Source organism: Mastigoproctus giganteus, chromosome 11 (assembly GCF_048544385.1).
Source record: "Mastigoproctus giganteus isolate SK-2022 chromosome 11, ASM4854438v1, whole genome shotgun sequence".
In the NCBI taxonomy this organism is placed as follows: Eukaryota; Metazoa; Arthropoda; class Arachnida; order Uropygi; family Thelyphonidae; genus Mastigoproctus; species Mastigoproctus giganteus.
The window spans coordinates 107,237,594-107,257,196 of NC_143585.1; the positions used below are offsets into that span (position 1 = coordinate 107,237,594).

A 19,603-nucleotide genomic window follows, 5' to 3' on the forward strand; every position below is an offset into this window, starting at 1 on the left:
GAGAGAGAGAGAGAGAGAGAGAGAGAGAGAGAGAGAGAGAGAGATAAAAAGGGAATCGCCAAGAAAGAGAAGAACAAACTCAGGACCCCGAATGTGCCAAGCCCATACTCACCAGATGTGAGCCCCCTGGGGCTTTTGTCAATATTATAACTACTTTAAATAATGAATTGTCTTACTCGTAGTTATAGTAATCCATTTTTAAAAAATTCGGCTAGCTGGCATATGGTTTTTCTCATTACTTCATCATTGGCACATAGGTTTTTTTTAAAATACCCACCACTAGTTCCACCTTTTCTCAGTGGGCTTTCTGTCCCTTCAAGAATGGGAAAAACTAGTTTCTGAACAGAATATAAAACAGCTTCATAAATCATTAATTGCAAAATATGAATTTATTCTTGGATATATGCAGATGGCTCCAAACTGACTATCATGCTGCTGTTGTTTTTTTGTCTTCCATAATCTCCAATCACTTATCATTGCCATATATGAATGGCCTAACGTCTCTCTTTTCTTTCCATATTGAAACAGCCACACCTTCGGCATACCTACTTATACTTTCACCCATTTTGACATCTTTTCAGTGAGTATGTAATGCACCAGTACAGTATGTGTTGACCTCAAGTAATTGTATTGCAGGAGTATAGGAATTGTAAAAATTATCCATATACAAAGAATGTCCAGTGTGCGTTTTTTATTCCAAAATTTCAGAACTACATTTGTGGCATGCCTATTTCCTCCCATCTCATCCAGTGCTCCTGTGTATACTACACACTTCAATACGAGACTATTTGAATTTGGCCTAGACAGCTTATACAGTTTCATGCCATACTTGTGTCTTGGATTTCGAATTTTTTGTCTAAAATGTAGACTTCCTCTCCAGAGGATCATGGACTTGTCTAGTGATAGCTGTTTTCTTAGATAATAAATTTTTAGCATTGTGCCGTTAATGACTGTCTGATATGGCTGGATTTTATAAAGATAATCTGTAGTCAGTTTGAGATTTTGGCAAAGTGCAGGAATCTCATTATTATTAAAAATCTTTTTCTGCTCATGAATGGGGAAAAGTGCCTCATTATAAATAGTGGGTCTTTTTTTCCAGTAATCTTGGATTCTTGGTGCATGAATTGTCCCCATGTGTAAACTAATCCCAAGAAAATTTTCATCTCTTCCATGCTAATATCTTTACATTCCTTCATTTGTGAGCAAGTTTTCACACTTGCTTCACATATAGTGAATGCATAAGAATTGGTTTCATTCACAAGCTACTGAAAAAATTCATCAATTGCAAGTAGCTCAACAATACTAATTGGATATTTCTCTGTGGCTCTGGAACAAATAAGCACTGCTTTTTAGTAAATGGAAGGGATTTCATATGATGCTAATGTATTTGGAGTGATTTCATCACTCAAAGTACACTGGCATCTATTGTTTGTAGTGTGATATTTCAACGAGTGCATTCGAACTAGGTTCAGAATCCTCATTATTTGAATTGAATTCTATTTCAGTATCAGATGACATTATAAAGAGCTGATTCAATGTCATCGGCTTCAGCATGCTGTCCATCCCAGTTACTTTTCAGTCCTGATGCCCAGGGCTGTGGATCCATTGTAACAACTCTTTAGAGTAAAATTTTATAGTAAACTTTTTACCCAAAATATTATATTAGACACACACTAAGAATGATGTTTTGTTTTTCACAGACTAAAGAATTAAACTTCACTAAGCATAATCTTCAAAAAAGTTTGCCTTTTTTTCTTGTGGGAAATACTAAACTAGATAAAATGACACAAGTAGAAAACATGTGAAACTGTGAACCAAGTATACAGCTTTTATAGACAGTGCAATTGACAATAAATAAAACGTAAGCCATAATGCAAATAGCCCATAGTCCAATCATTGTGCTGATATTGATCAGTGGTTCATTTCGTGTACCTTTCCTTTAATAGCGCTCATTCATTTACCTCTTTTGAATCGCTGCATATTGCACTATGGCACAGAACTTCTGGTTTGTTTTGATGCATGTGTGCATTCTGGCAGGGAATGTGTTAATGATATTGATTAAGGCATATTAAGCTTAATGTCTAAATTTGATGATGATACGAATATTGACAGGGTAGTCAATCACTAGTACATTAATTGGAGTATGCTATTGCACCAAGATCTAGACAATTAGACAGATGGGCTGAAAAGTAGCAGTTTAAGTTCAATGTTGACAAATGCAAGGTACTTCATATGGGTAGCAGTCATATCAGATTAACATAAAAGCTGTGTGGTACTGCACTCAGAACAGAGGAGAATGAAAAAAAGACCAGAGTGTAATTCTGCAGTCAGATATTAAATTCTCTGAGCAGTGCAGGCAGGTTGCTAGGGGATAGCTCATGGGGTTTTGTCAGTGATATACAGGAATTTTTCATCAGTGAAAAGGAGATGATTATCTCATTGTATAAGGCAATGATTAGGGCACATCTTGAGTACTGCTTACAGGTCTGGAAACCTCATTTTAGGAACGATGTAGACTGTTGCAACAGGTGCAGAGAAGTGCAATTTCTGATAAGGGTGCCCTTATTGGAAATGGCTGTAGTTTTGTTTGTTATTTGGTTTTTAGGAGCATTAGCAACTAAGGCCATATTGCTCCGGGGATATGCGGTGGTCATTCCCTAACCTTTCTGCATCCTCCGTATTTGGTGGTCACGGGCTCGAACCCCAGTCTAATCAAGAAGCGTGTGCTACACACTACTGCTCCTACCCACCTGGCTACGGAGGTGCCTGTAGCTTTGTAAACTGCAGTGTCTGGAGATTAGACATATGTGAGGAGATCTGATTGAGGTGTTTAAGGCATTCATTGATTGAATAAGCCTAATGCTGAAAAAATCCTCCCTCTTGCTCGGACTACATATATGAGGGGATATAAATTAAATTTAGTATTAGTTGTGGCAAATGATGCAAGAAAGCAAGCTTATAAAGCATCAGCCAAAAAAAAACCCCTTCCCACATCAGCTGTCCATCCCCTCCAATAATTTGTTTAGTTCTTCCTTGAATTTATTCACACTACCCACCCTCCACAACAATAGATGAAAGTTTATTCCAACAATCAACCAGCCTTTGGCTGAACATAAACTTCCAGACACCTATCCTGCCACCATCCTTCCTCAATTTGAATTTATGCCCCCCTCACATGTGTAGTTTCAGCATTTAAATCCTTAAACATGTCAATCAGATCACATCACATGTGCCTAGTCTCCAGACACTGCAGTTTGCAGAACTGAAGCCTTTCTTGATAAGGCCACCCTTTTGTACCATTCACTAATCTTGTTGCTCTTCTCTGCAACAATTCTGGCAGATCCACATCTTTCCTAAAATCAGGCCTCCAGACCTGTATGCAGTCCTAAACATAACATGTGCCCCAACCATTTAACAATGAGCCTTTAACAATAAGATAATCATCTCCTTATCCCTGTTAGAAAAGTTCCTGTATATCATTGACAAACCCTGATGATGAGGAAAGAACTTCATATCTGATTGCACATTTACTTCCACCCTCCCAAGTCCTTTTCATTTTCTACTACCTTGAGTGTAGTACCACATAGTAGGTACGTTACCCCGGGAGTTACTGCCTTGTACGTTTTTAATTGTCAATATTAAACTTCAATTGCCATTTCTTAGTCCATCTGCCTAATTTTTCTAGACCTTGTTGCAGCAACATACCTTCATTACTGCCATTTACCACCCTGCCAACCTTTATCACTGAAAACTTATACATTAAGCCTGATATACCTTCATCAGTATCATTAATAAACCCAGAAAACAACAATGGCACCAGAACTGAACCCTGTTGGATTCCGCTAATAACATTAAACCACAAAGAGCAATGCCCATTGATAAATATTCTTTGTCTTCTCCTGCTCAACCATTAACACTGCTCCAATTTGTACACCAGATTTTTATGTGCAGAAATATCAAAAGCTTTCCTGAAATCCAAGTATATAATATTAAAATTATTTTTATGCATATAGTTTCTTTTTACTGCATCATAGTATCCAATCAGATGGTTCAGACAAGGTTGCCCCTTAACAGATCCAGATCCATGCTGTGACTGCAGTATTATTGCATTCCTGTCTAGATGGCCATGATTATTTTTGCTGGAACAAAAGTTAAGCTGACAGGTCTGTAATTACTCATGCCATCTTTTGATTCCTGTTTGTGAATTGGGAACATATTTGCATATCTCCAGTCCCATACATATCTCCCCTGAATCCAAAGATGTTCTCATAATTATGACTGAGCTTTTCTTACTTCCTTTGCTGCCTCTCTTAATATAATTGGATAGGTTCCATCCACATTTTTTGTGTTAAACTTCAACAATTTCTCTTTCACTTTGTTATTACAAAATCATTCCGCTGCCTGTTAGAGTTTGATTAAATTCTCTCATCTGCTTCCCTAAAGAATTCCTCATATGTTGAATGTAGATGCAAAATACCTATTCAGGATGATCAGCAGTTAAAACATCGACATCAGGTGTAACCAATATGATTCCACCCCTGCCTTCTATTGTTAATATAAATATAGATGTCTTGGCTGCTTTTATTTGCATTCTTTGCCAGAGACTTCTCATGAATCCACCTTGTCTTGCCTAACCATGTTTGTGACTTGATTAGACTAGTTTATATCTTCCTTAGGCTTCTATATCACCTGATAATTTATAAGCATACTATGCCTTTTTCTTCTCTGCCATGTTCTCATCAGTTCATCTGACATCTATTTGAGTATAAGTCTGGATTAGTATTTCTTAGTTGGTATGAAACACCTAGTAGCTTCTCTGTTTTCTTCTCTCAATCTTCTCATTTAGACTTTGCTGTTGGTAACATCATCATATAGTCCCACTTTATAGAATTTAAAAATAATCTGAGTTTACTCTAGTTACCCATATGAAAAAAAAGCCTTTCCCTTTACCCTTGACAATAGTTATGTTTAAGTAAATCCCACATCACAACACAGTGATTGCTGCCACCCCTAGGTCTTTTACCTGCAGATTCTTAATGCATGAAGGATCACTACTGATAATAAGATCATCAGTATTGCTTCCTCTTGTCACTTCTCCAACATGTTGCTATAGAAAACAGTTATCCAATAAATCCACTTTTGTGGATTTATTGGACATTCTGATTTACTGGCCCATCTTTTTTTCTCTTTATAGTTGTTTGTTATACTCATCAGTCATTAGGCCTATAGTACACTCTTACTCTCATTTTCATTTTTCCAGTGCTTATGTTGCACCAAACTTACTCAGCATTGCACTGGCCACCCATGTTAACTGTATGTACTGCCTTAGATTTAATATGCTTCTTAACTAAGAGCATAACCTCTCTCCTACCTTTTGTCTGTCCTTTCTATGTGGCCCAGGTGCCAATGAGTTTGATATTGTGGTTAGTTTTTTGCAGCTATTTGAGTACTGGTGTGTGATTTTTCTCCACTATCAAACTGCTGAAGAAAGTTTCACCTCCAAGTGGTCTGGGCTGCACAGCTGAAGGTTCTTCTCCAGCTGACTGAGTGAACTTTATTTTGGTCCTTTTTCTAAATTCCATGGTGTTTGTTGACTGTTTTGAATTTGGTTCAGAGATTGTCTTAGCTGATATATCATCTTATATTAATAATACTAGTTTAGTTTAGTGTTATTGTAGTTTATTAATTTATAGTATGGCTTCAAGATCAAAGCAAGTTCCTCCTTTGAGTCCAATGGAAAAAGAACTGTTGGAGTTAAATGCCAGTCCTAAGGTACTAGAAAGATGCATTGCTTTTTCTGAGGAAGAAAGAGTTGTGTTTGTCCAGAAGATTTTCCAGACAGCTAAACAATTAATGAAAAAGAAAAAAGATGTGGAAAGGCATAAACCTATGCTAAGAGAGACTATAACAAAAACTAAGAGATGAATAAGGTTTCAAAAATCTCGACATGAGTCAGAAAAGATCTCTGAAAATGAATGTGAGGAAAATACTCTAGAGCTCTATATCGAGAGACTTGGTGTGAGAATATTAGCATGCACTAGATCTAGCTCTGTCTCTGCACTCTGGAGTCCCACTGGGAATTTGTGGTATTGAGTGATGTGGAAATCTCTAACATTGGTGCTGAATTATCCCTTGAAGAAATCAAGAAAAATTCTGACAAGGTTTCTGATGTCAAAGTGGGCTCACAAGTCACTAGTACATTAAAGGCAGATTGTATAGTACAATGTCGTTTCTGATTCTAATGGTATTGGTGAGTTGCAAGATGTATGCCACCAATTTAGATCTATAATCATGGATGAAGAACTTTGGTTGCCAATGTCAAAATTGGTGGTTTTATTATGCTTATGGGACAGACTTGAGGCAGTAGTGCTCAAGGTACAGACTGAAAATAAAGTGTTGAGGCAGAACTGTCACACCACTCTTCCAATTCAGCTTCACCCCGGTGGAGGACTTGTGCCAATGTTGTTCAGTCTGCGAGTCAGGAGAAACCTGTGAAGCTTAAGCCTGTGATCATTGAAGGCTGTGTCTGATAAACATACTTCAAGTGAGGATGATAAACAAGAGCTTTTCAAAATTGTACAGCCAGTTTTGAATGAAACCAGAGTGGATTTGTCCAATTACAAACCAATGCATTATAAGCAGCCATGGAATGTGATGCCAAACAGATAATGACTTGTGCAAAGATGACCTGAAGGCCACTTGGCTCCTAATCCCAACTCGGTCATCTTTGATTATTAAATAATTGCCGACCGGGCTAGCCGGGTGGGTAAAGTGCCTGCCTGGCAACCCAAAGGTCGCGAGTTCGAATCCTGCCTCGGGCTTGGATCAAAGTACTGCAAAAACCTTGGGAGGTGCATTATGGCCACAGAAGCCGATGCGCCAACAACTACCAAAAAAAAAAAATTAAATAATTGACTATCCTAGAGATCACATGTGAATCTGAGAGAGAGGAAGGGAATGTTCATTTAATCAAAACATGCAAAAAAATAATAAAAATACAAAGAAATTTCTTTCTAATGACCTTTTGCGATCATATTCAGAAATCCCCACTGCTAAACAACCCACATCAGGTTTCCAACTTGAGGTCAGAATCATTGATGTAAGCACATAGTAAATTACATTATTATAACAATCTCTCTCTTTAATGCAGATTGAACTGACTTTTTTTTTTGCTAATTCTTTATTAAGTAAAGGTGACTTAAGATCAGGGCTACAGTCTGTTTTATTGCAAATTTATTAATTCTGTGCTGACCAAAAAATTTATGATAAGTGATCAAGACAATGCAGTTTTAAGTGTGTTCATTTAAGAAAATTTTGTCACTGTATATTAAACACATTTAAATATCCTTCTAGGCCACTCACTGCCTGATCTGCTTAAAGCTATTTTGAAGTTCTTTCCTCTAGACACATATGTTTATGCTCCGGTAAGTTTGTTGAGGCTTGAAAAACATATTTAATCAACCATTTTTTTCTTTATCAGTCTTCTGTTTGATGTGTCACATCAAAAAAAAAAAATGATAATGAAGAAACTGAATGACTAATTGTTTGGTAATCTGGCAGCACTCATACACCATTTTATAATACAGGTATTCATGCAGAATCCCAATAAATCATCATGGCTGTTTGTTTATGCATTTTTCTTTTAATTTAATAATCTGATCCATTTCAATGGGTATTCACAATACACAAACATAAGATGCTTATAACAGGTATAAATGGGAATATTTCTCATTAATTTTATTTTCTTTTTCAGGTATTAATGGTAAAATACTGTAGTAATTGTATGATTACATAAAGGTATTGTACTTAAAAAGTATCAGTTTTTGCCCTTGCTTACAGTATGAGCAAATACATAACATAAGCTTGTTGGTGTAGACTTACATCATGCACTGGCAAGGCTTGTAAGCAGTGGTGAGCTGTGAATATTTTAACAATGGGCTCGCAGTTTTTCCTGACTTTCTACCAAGTAAATTTGATCGGTCATGGAAGTGACGTCATGCACTGATGATTTCACTTAACCATGCATATAAGTGAATGTGTAAAATGATCCTAGGTCTATCTAAAAAAAAAAAAAAACTTAAAAACCTGGTCATCATGCTTCGCCTTACGATGATAACTGGATAAGACAGTGTCTGGAGTTCTAACTTTTTAGAATTTTTGAATAGTATGATGTCACAATCATGCTTCCTGAAGTTACTACTGCAGTAAGTATGATTGCAACAATACAAATATTTGTCAACAATTTCTTTTTTCGTCTCGCATTTTAGTTACATTCCATTGTTAGGTGCTCCTAACAGCTGCATATGTTGCTTCAACTACAAGATCGGTACATTAATTGGTGCTGTTTTACAGAGATATTTAGATACGTTGCACTCTCAAGTATACATCTCTTACTTTAGTTACCATATATCTATTGTATCTTGTCTTCCAGAAATTATGACACTCTTTGAATGATCAATAAAATATTTACAATAAAAAAGCTCTTTTATTTCGTAATTGATATATACAAAACAAAATACCTAAAAGAAACATGAAGGATGTTTCGCATAAACAATCTACCGCACGTGCTCATCACACGTGCAACTTTTTTATTCGTCATTTTTTAACAACTAGGGAAATATAATCGATACATTTTTTTTTTTTTTTCATAATAAAATTTTAATATTGCGAATAAAAATAACATGAAATATTTCCCATATCACAAATAACATAAAAATTATCACAAAGAATTCCACAATATAAAAACAAATATTACAAAAAACAAACTTTCTAAGAAAAAGTACACAAAAAATCACAGATTACATGAAAAAAAATTATTTCACAAATATTAAAGAAAAATTTATTCTAAAAATTGCCATATAGAATTTACTTCTTTATTGTCATCTGTATGTGTGTTGTCGATCTTTTGCTTTTCTCAATAGCTGAGTGACGATTACAGAGGAATTTTCCACGTAACGATCCGGATCAAATTGAAGCAATGGTTTTCCATTTAGACGTATGGTCATCATAATCTGTTAATTGTCACAATATTATTCATTATGCTGAAAGCTCCCTAGCTTCAGCACTGCTAATCGCAATGGCTTCAAATATATTTCTGGCTTTCTTAATTGAAAGTGAACTTCACTCGCTTTTAAAGATAAACTGTCTTCCACAAAATCTCTAAAATCATTAATTTTATTTCATATTTTATCAGAAAGCTTAAATTTCTTATTTGGTTTTCACTGTCTTGTAACTAAGACGAAAGTTCTTTCACATTCCATGATTTCGGGTAGCATATGTTTAAAATTTCTTTCAATGGTATCATTATTTTCTTTATTTCATTTAAAATCACCCTGTTGCATTAATAACTTATCCTTTAAGTATCCTTAAAGGATAAAGGATAAAACAATGCATTTAATAACTTGTCATGAGGTAATTTTTTTACTTTTGATTTTGATTCATTCAAATTCTTTCAACTTCAACATGCTCTCAATTTTAGCTTTATAATTTCCTTCAGAATTTGACAAATTAGCAATAGCATTGATAGTTCGAATAATTAATTTATATGCTTTTACCATTGTGATTCTGTAAAGTTTCTGAAAGGTAAGAGAGCTCCTGCAGGGTGTCAGTCATAGTGCTAAATGGTTAAGAAATTCCAAATTTAAAAGTCGATTTAATAATCCGGAATATTTAACTTCTGATTCAAAATGTTGGGATAATTCCTCCAACCCACAATTGCCATCCGCAAGCTACAAGCTGCTCATCATGGCCCGAACACATGACCGATCTGTATAGTCTCCACATCAAGTTCTTTAGCAATCATCCTTAATTCACACTAGTTTTTTGGAGATTGGTGATAAAGTTTTTTTTTTTTTTTTTAATTATTGACTGTATGCAATTATATTTTGGAACATTTTCTACTCAGTGAAAGGTTCAAAGTTTCAATGAGAGCTTGAAGGACAGGGTGGATGCCCTCAAAGGATCTAAATTGAGGGGCCCATCAAGCTCTCAGCTGCCCACATCAATGCCAGAGCTTACACTTGACCATCACGCAACACAGCGGCAACCCCCAAGGCAGAATGCACTGGTCCAACAGGAACTAGTAGTTGTTGATGACTATTGTCAGGGAAACGGGGAACATGCTATGTAAAAAGGATAGGTGGAACAAGACCAGAGTATGTCTGCCAGGGGCAATGGTTGATGACGTTGTAGAGCTGATATCATCTTTTAAGGGCACAAAGGGTGACATTGTTGTACACGTTGGCACTAATGATATTAAGAGTAGGAGAACGGCAGAATTACTTAACAAGTACAGGTCACTTCTTAAAAAAGCCGTGAATTAGGGTTGAATTTGAAAGTGTCTGCAATCTGCCCAGACACGATAGGAGGGAGTATATGATGAGAGCCTTGTTGATCAATTTGGCCCTGGAAAGTTTGTGCAAGGCTCAAGGGGTAGAATTTTTTTCAGCCTGGTCTGTACTTGTTAACAGGAGAGACTGCTTTTACAGGGATGGGATATACTTAAATAGAAATGGTGCAAGAATATTTGCTGATGCTATCGAGGCAGTGTTAGGTGGGTCGGAAAACTGCTAGCTTGGGGGGATACATGGACTAATAGATTAATAGTAGCCACTGACAGAGGTGAAAGTGATTATTGCACTGCTTCTATTGGAATGAGCAGCAGCCTGGAAAATAAGATGCAGGGTATTTCAGAGACTGCTGGGAGTCATTGTGGTACAAGTAAACACATGGGTTGTGTTAGGGTAGCTAAGAATAGGAATAGGTGCAGGTATACTTGCATGTACACTAATGCTAAGAGTTTGGTAAATAAATTTGATGAATTTGAGGTATTGCTCAGAACATCAAAGGCAGATATTGTTGAGATATCAGAGACGTGTCACACAGATATAAGGAATGCAGAACTGGAATTTGGGGAGTACAATGTGTAAAGAAAGGATAGATAAGATAGGAAGGGAGGAGAGTTATACTATTAGTTAAGAAACACATAAAATCCAAGGAAGTGAAGCCAGTTGACATCGCTGGACAGTGCAGTGTCCAGTCAGTTTGGTGTGACATAAGCACTAGGAGATAAAAATTGAGAGTAGGTGTGTGTTATAGATCTAATGACTGATGAGTATAATAAGGAACTGTACAGGGAAATAGAGTAAATCAGAGAGTCTTATAATGGGGGATTTTAATTTTCCAGATATTGACTGGAATTTGTGGGTTGGTCACTCACACACTAGCAAGGCTTTTGTGGATTTATTGGATGATTGTTTTCTACATCAGCATGTTCGGGAAGCAACTAGAGGGAGTAATACTCTTGATCTGATTATCAGTAGTGATTCTTCATGCATTAAGAATCTGCAGATAAAGGAACCACTAGGTGGCAGCGATCACATGTGCTGAAGTGGGATTTACTCAAAGAGATAACTATCATCAGGGGTAAAGGGAAGGATTTCTGCTTTCGTAAAGGTGACAAGGGTGGTCTGAGACAGTATTTAAATTCTATACGGTGGGACCAACTGAAGATGTTACCAACAGCAAATTCAAAATGGGAAGCATTCAAAGAATTTATCTTGGAAGCTGCTAGGCTCTACATACCAACTAAGAAATATTGTTCACGGTTTAGACCTAAATGGATGTCATATGAACTAATGAGATATGTGGCAGAGAAGAAAAATTAATGGGATACATATAAATTAATGGGTGACATGGAAGCGTATGATAGATATAAGCTGGTCTGTAACCAAGTCACAAAGGAAATTAGGCAGGCAAAGGCAGATTATGAGAAATCCTTGGCAAAGGATGCAAAGAAAAACAGTTCTTTACCTGTGTAAACTCTAAAAGGAAAGGGATGAATCAGATTGGTCCACTGGATATTGATACTTCAACTGTTGATGATCCTGCTCAGGTGGCTAACAAACTAAATGAGTATTTGCATCTAAATTCACCCATGAGGAGTTATTCAGGGAAGGGAATGCCAGAGATGAGTTAAACTCTGGCAGTGAACTGGATGATTTTGTAATAACTGAGAGGAAAGTGAAGGAGAAATTGTTGAAGATAAACATAAAAAAGGCACTCGGGGTGGACGGGATCTATCCAGTTATATTAAAGGTGGCAGCAAAGGAAGTAAGCAAACCCTAAGTCATAATTATGAGATTTTCTTTGGACTCAGGGAGGCACCCATGGACTGGAGATGTGCAAATGTGACCCCAATTCACAAAGGAGGATCAAAGGGCAACACAACTAATTATAGACCTGTTAGTTTAACTTCTGTTCGAGGAAAATTAATGGAGGCAATGGTTAAAGAAGCACTGCAGGGTCATCTAGTCAAGACTTCGGTTATAGCTCGAACACAGCATGGTTTTGTTAAGGGAAAGTCTTGCCTGACCAGTTTGATTGGATACTGTGTTGTGGTCACAAAGGAACTGGATGCAGGGAATAACTTTGATATCATATTTGGATCTTAAAAAGGCTTTTAATACTGTTGCACATGGAAGACTGCTGCACAAATTGGAGGCAAATTGCTTCTATGGATAAAGGGATGGTTGAGTGGGAGAAGACAGAGAGTGGTAATCAATGGACACTGCTCATCATGGACTAATGTTATTAGTGGAGTCTCTCAGGGTTCAATATTGGGTCCATTGTTGTTTTCTGTATTTATAAATTATATTGATGATGGTATATCAAGCTTAATGTCTAAGTTTGCAGACGATACGAAGGTTGGCAGGGTTGTTACACTAATGACAGTACGCTGCTGCAACAGGATCTAGGAAAGTTGAGCAGATAGGCTGAGAGGTGGCAAATGAAGTTTAACATTGACAAATGTAAAGTACTACATATGGGAAGCAGCAACCCCAGAGTGACGTATTAACTCTGTGGTACTACACTGACATTGGTAGAGAACAAAAAGGACCTGGGGGTAATTGTGCAGACAGATATGAAGTTTTCTGAGCAGTGCAGACGGTCTGCAAGAGTAGCTCATGGTGTCTTGTCAATGATATACAGGAATTTTTCTACTAGGGATAAGGTGGTTATTATCCCCTTATATAAGGCAATGGTCAGGCCACACCTTGAGTACTGTATACAGGTCTGGAGGCCTCATTTTAAGAAGGATGTAGAGCTGTTGGAACGAGTACAGAGAAGGGTTGCTCTTATGAAGAAAGGCTTAAATTTTGCAAATTACAGTGTGTGGAGACTAGGCACCTGCGAGGTGATCTGATTGAGGTGTATAAAGCCTTGAGCATGCTCAATGCTCATGAAATTCTTCCTCTTGCTCAGAATAATCATTTTAGAGGGCATAAATTCAAATTGAGTAAAGACAGATGTAGGACAGGTGTGCAGAAGTTTGCCTTTAGCCAGCGTATGGTTGGTTGGTGGAACAGACTTCCATCCTTTGTTGTGGAAGTTGATAGCCTAAATATATTTAAGGCTGAGCTGGACAGGTACTTGGAATGAACGGAGGGTTGAAATGGGAGCGCGTTTTTTTTTTTTTTTTGGCTGATGCTGCATAAGCTTGCTTTCTTGCATCATATGCCTCTACTAATGCTAAAATCTGCCAACATTTCACCTTCGTAAAGTCTATATAATATCTTAGTTGCCTCGATCCCCCCGCTTTACGTTGCTACTCTCACTAGTTCTTTGAATACAGTGCAAAATGTCGGAATCATACGGATATTCAGCTACTGTGTGACCATGTAAACATAGACAGGAGAAATTTACTGGAAGGCAAGAATTACTCACTTCTCCGAAAAACATATGCCCGTTTGTCGGAGTAAAGGGGAACCACAACACATGTTGACCAGAGGCTATAATCCGTGTCGAGAATCTTCTTAATCCTCTAACTGGCTATGGAAAGCATATTGACTAGCATGACTTCTCGGTATATGACTGCAGAGGTTTTACAGACACTACTAACATTGTGAAATGGTAATCCCTTTCACCCTTAATTCACACTTTCTAATTACCTAAATTGCCTAAAGGCTAGAGGTGAGAACAATGCATACACAGTTGTCTCTCCTAATCCATTCGTTATATGTAAATTTTCTTTGTTCAATGGAAACTATTTAAATTTAATTACCAAGGGGAATCAAAAAAATTCGCTATAAAGAAGTTCATTAAACAGAGGTCCGACTGCAATTAATCAAAAATGAAGCAACATTTTCAAAATACATAACTGATCGATTGCACCGTTAAAATGCTGGGAATGGGATCCCACTCGCCCCACCATAATTTCGGCTCTGTATACTCAATAATTGCATTCAGGATTTCATTTGTAAAATAAATGATTGTCTCAACAATGGGCTTGCAAATTTAAAAAAAAAAAATAACAGTGGCCTCTCACGAGCCCACTATAGCTCATCACTGCTTGTAAGTCTGCAATGAAATTACAAGAGTTGCTAATCTTCCCTCTCTGATATTGTTAATCAAATCATCCCTCTCTGATATTGACCTTAAACTATCAGAAGAAATGAGACTCACAGCTTGTCTTGATCACCAACTGGTATTCCAAAATGGGCTTCATATACACTGCAAAACTTAGTTCCATCAATGATGTTATGCTTTGGACTTTGGAAAACAAAAAAAAAAAAAGAAGTCTGGAGATAATTTACACCTTTGCTTGTTAGCCATTGCAAACTGCAAAAAAAAAAATAATAAAAAAATATATATATATGAATATTATAGCCTCATATATATCATAGTAAAACAATGATATCATTTGATTCAGCACAGAGACTACATATAAGAAACAATTAAATATTAAAAACACTTATTTTGTTATGTAGTTTAATCATTAGGAGTTGGATCTGCCTTCAAGATCCAGCTAGAGTTCCGTCTGGGTTTGCAAGGTGTATTCACAAGTTCCCTTGCTTTATCTGCTTTTGGGAGACAGCAGGACAGTAGATCACCACACGATAAGAGAATGCTCTGCCAGAATTGAGTTGCAACCCCGCACACAAACACATACACACAATGTAGTAAATAATACCTAGACTCCAAGAAACAGTCTTGCTTCCACTGCTTCATATCAAGCTTGAGACTGGTCAAAGAATTTGTAAAAGCATTGGATCCTTGATGTGACACTTTCAAGCATATGCAGTCTGTGTTTCCAAAATTTCAGATCCAAGATGAAAGGTGACATATCTATTGGTCCACAAGTTAAGCAGGTATTGGTTTTAAAAAGAACTGGAAGACAAAATGCTTGCTGAGTGAAATTCCTAGCAGTTGTTTTGCCTTGTAGTGAATAGGTTTCTAGGTGTCATTAAGGGTGACAATTACAAAGGACTCATTGATTGAAAATTATGGAATAATGACATGTCAGTCAAGCTACATTACTTGCACTTTCACCTGGATTATTTTAGAAGAGATCTGAGTGATGTTAGCAATGGGCTTGGGATGAATCTATAATGGGCACCTATTTGTGGTTCTTGGTTTGCTGTGATCATACTGGTAAAAAAAAATAAAGATACTCAAATGTACATAATTAACAACAGTACACAACACTGCACATCATTCCGCTTCCCACACTTTTTAAATCTCTGGCCTTCAGAGTTCTGTGCTACACAAACAGCGTATACAATGTGGAGATGGGCAAACCCCTAGTGCCACCAGACAACTAACACACTTTGCACTTAGTACATTTTTAAGAAATTTTTTTTGATTAATCCAGGATGCATTTACACTTTTTAATTTGTAATTTTAGCTGTGGTTTACTTGTAGCAAAGATTAATACTCTATTTTGCACATAAGTTAACAATATTTAGTAAATCTGATATGTATTATTGCAGATTTACTTTTCATTAATTTCTAGTCAAACCATTGATGCTATGTGCAAACCAAAGTTGTGTTCAGAATCAGCATACCCAAATTCATAAAGAAAACCTGAAATGCAGATAAACAGAAACATGTTACTATGTAATAAATTTTTTTTTTGAAAATTTGTTACATAGTATTATCTTTTTTAACCATGAAAAGATGCACTAAAAGGCTGTCACTTCTTTTCAGATGAAAAGGTGGTGCTGCTGCTGCTCAAATAGTTTCCTTGTCTGTGAAATATAATTTTTATTTAAGTTTTACTATTTTTATTTGAACAGCCTTTATGCTATTAAAAAAATCAGAAACTACATTTCCTGGTTTTCATTAGGTTTAGCGAAGAGGTTGATTATATTATTTCTATTCTTCACATCCATGAAGGTCACAGTGCAACTGAACGTTGCTTTTGCGTAGGAAATGTTTTTTTGCAGCTATGGTGTATCATTACATTTTGAGTATTCACTTCTGGATTTAATAAATTTTCTTATTAGATCTCTGTTGATCCCATTTTTATTTTGTATGCCATTCAAGTGTCTTATAACATTAATACACATTGGAAGCCTGATGTAATTGAATTTTGTCACTTTTCAGTACTGTGTACTGAAAAGCCATATATTCTGTTTATTTTAAAATTTGGAAGCAAACCAGGGAATAAATTAACATATTTTATTTTTAATATAAAACAAATGTTATTCAGTTAATTCTCATTTTTATATCAACGTTGTTATTCATTGAAATGGAAATGCATTTTTATATATCTCGTAAAACATCTTATATGATATGTGTTTTTAAACAGCATAAAAATAATTTAAAAAAAAATAATATTTGTATTAGTAATGGCCACATGGAGCAAAGAAACCTATGGCTTATGCTGCACCTGCCAAAAAAAAAAATAATAATAAAATAAAATAAAATATGTAATGCTATCCCATGTCCATTACATAAGGGTCCAATCTGGTTTGTCCTTCTCTTCTTTGCATTTATATATGTGAAGAACTCCTTATCCCCCCCCCCCCTTCTTTGCCAGCAATTTCTCATAATCTGCCTTGGCCAGCCTAGCCTTTTCTGTGGCACTATTATAGATCAATTTGTAGCTGTTATAGGCATCAGTACTTTTTATTGCTCTATGACTTTTCCATGCCATCTTTTTCTGCTCAAGTAATCCGGCAACTTCATTATTCATCCAACTTGGAATCCTCCTCGTGGAGTATTTTTTAATGGTATTTAAACATTCAAGGCTTCTGTGATTAATGTTTTAAAGGTATACCATAATTCAATTGTATTCGCTCTCTGTGAGATATCTACCCAGTTAATAGAGGCCATTTAGCATCTTAAGCTGTCGTAATTTCCTTTTTCCTTTCCTGAAATTATAACCCATTCCTTTGCTTTTAACTACTGCTACCTCTCTCTCTCTTCATCGTCCACCATAACTCCGAGATCACTTCCTGCTACTGGTTCCTATACTGTCAGCCCTATTATGTCATCTGGTTCATAGGTGATCATCAGGTCTAGAGTATTCTTTTCCCTAGTACATACCCTGACATGTTGATACAAATAGCAATCATCTAGTTGGTTTAAAAATTTTGTCCACAATGTGGAGTTTCCTTCCCATTTGCTCCAATCATTGAGGCAAATTAAAATCATCCATAATAAGACATTGATGTTTACTTGCCCATTCCATTTGCATGTAGAGGCTCTCACCATTGTAGTTAATATAAAAAGTCAAAAGTATCTGACTTTAAAAAAATCAAATACTGGATCACTTATCAAATAAAATTCAAATTAAATAGAAATGATAGAATTAAGATTAAAACAAAAGCAGGTTAGATCTAAAAATATGGCATAAAGGCAATATTTCTTATTGCAAGACTGCTGGATGGAGGGATAATTCTGAAAAAATGAAAGACAACTTTGAAAATTGATTTTGTTAGGATATTGATCTTAAAAGCCTTGAAGATTATTTGATTTTGGAATAGGAGTGATCATAATGCTGTAACATGAATACGGAATAGCAAAGACAATAGTTCTATAATTATATGTATTTTATATTTTATATTTAAATTTCAACGAATAAATTTTTGGTGCAGCTGGCTGCTTTTAAACAGAATAAAGGTTTCAGTTCAGTTCCAGATTTTTTATCTGCATTAATCAAAATACAATATGTATGGAAATTGAATATTGTCATCACTATACCTCTAAGAATTTTAAGGGGTGATCCACTCAGGTTTTAAAATCTAACTCACTTTCATAAGCCCTTTTTCATTGTTTAATCCTTAAATCAACAAAATTTGAGATTCCAATTTTTGCCTAGCTTATGTATAAAAGAAAAAAAGTATTTTGTTTTTGAAGAAATGAGATAAATTCGAGACTACAGAGGTTTCAAATGATACATTATTGGATAAATATGAGACATAATATATTTTGTCCCATCCCAACAAAGGATGTTTGATTGTTAAATACTTGACTAACTTGGAATACTATGACCAAGTATGGAGACTGCACCTTAAAAAAGATACTGAGTTTCTTGAAAGGGTCCAAATGACAGGCAACCCACTTAGTGAGATCTGCAAAAGGGTACCCGTATGAGGAAAGTTTTTGAACATGTGTGCTACTGAAAATGGCAATCGCCACTTTAAAGGAATCTGATTGAGGTCTATAGGCTCTGAGAGGGGATAATAAAATGATTGAAGGAAAATTTTCACTGTTATAATGATCCAGATCTAGGAGCCGTAAGTTCAAATTACAGGAAAGAAAATTTAGACTGGATTGCAGGAAGTTTTCCTTTAGCCAGTGAATTTTTAATCACTGGAATAAGTCACCTCAGTGGGCAGTTCAGGCTGACAGCTTAGGTTATCTGGATAATTACCTCACTAATATCTTAAACCAAGCTTCTAAATTGTGATTAACAAATTTTGGTGCAAATTCTCATTTTTATAATGCATTAGAAGTACTGTTCAACTTTTTATTTGTATGGTGAAGGTAAAGAAGGCCCACACGAGAAGCATGCAAAAGTGTGATAAATTTACCGGTACAAAGTACTTTGTCGTAACAGCATTTGTGTTGTTTCTCGCTTAGTAAACATACAGTGGGTGTTATCCTTCAGGAGTAGAAATTGAATCCCATGGGAGGTTGAAACCCTCCTGGAGTGGAGGGGGGGTAACCTGACCTTTTTCTTTAGAATCACTGGTGGTCTAGTGAATAAATTCTTTATTAAGAAAAAAAAGGCAAAGGGAGTCTACACGAGAAACACAGCAAACTTCGAAAAAATTTACCAGTGAAACTACATTACGAACATTTTTTACGACGCCAGAACTTCCAATATGACTCTGTTCGTGATTCAGTTAGTTAATTCAATTAGTGATTCTAAAGGTCAGGTTACCCCCCCCCCCCCCCCGTCCACTTCAGGAGGGTTTCAAGCTCCCGTGGGATTCAACTTCTACTCTAGACCAATAACACCTACTGTCTGTTTACCGAGCGAGCAACGATACAAATGTCATTACAGCAAAGTACTTTTACCGGTAAATTTCATCGAACTTTTGCATGCTTCTCGTGTGGGCTTTCTTTACCTTAGCCACTTGCATTTATATGAAAATAAATATGTTTTTTCAAGAATAAACATAATGCTATAATAGGTATGATATGTTTATGCCTAAAAAGTAATTAAGGGTATTTCAAGTAGCGAATTTTACTTCTGGAAACTGGCTACTATTGAAAGTATCATAATGTAATTATTCAGACTCAAACCTGTATATAAAAACTGATAAAAGTTACTGCTAATAATAAACGTCCTGTACAGTAAAATAATTAA

At 36.0% G+C, this 19,603-nt stretch overlaps 1 protein-coding gene across 1 annotated transcript in view; it reads left to right on the forward strand.

Moving 5' to 3' along the window:
• Positions 1-19,603, forward strand: part of LOC150078336 (fucose mutarotase-like) — a 126,432-nt gene that overhangs the window by 78,992 nt on the left and 27,837 nt on the right. Inside the window, exon 3 of the mRNA XM_090384535.1 lies at positions 7,354-7,424. Within this exon, the coding sequence (XP_090240661.1) occupies positions 7,354-7,424 (71 nt within the window). The remainder of the gene's footprint in view (positions 1-7,353; positions 7,425-19,603) is intronic.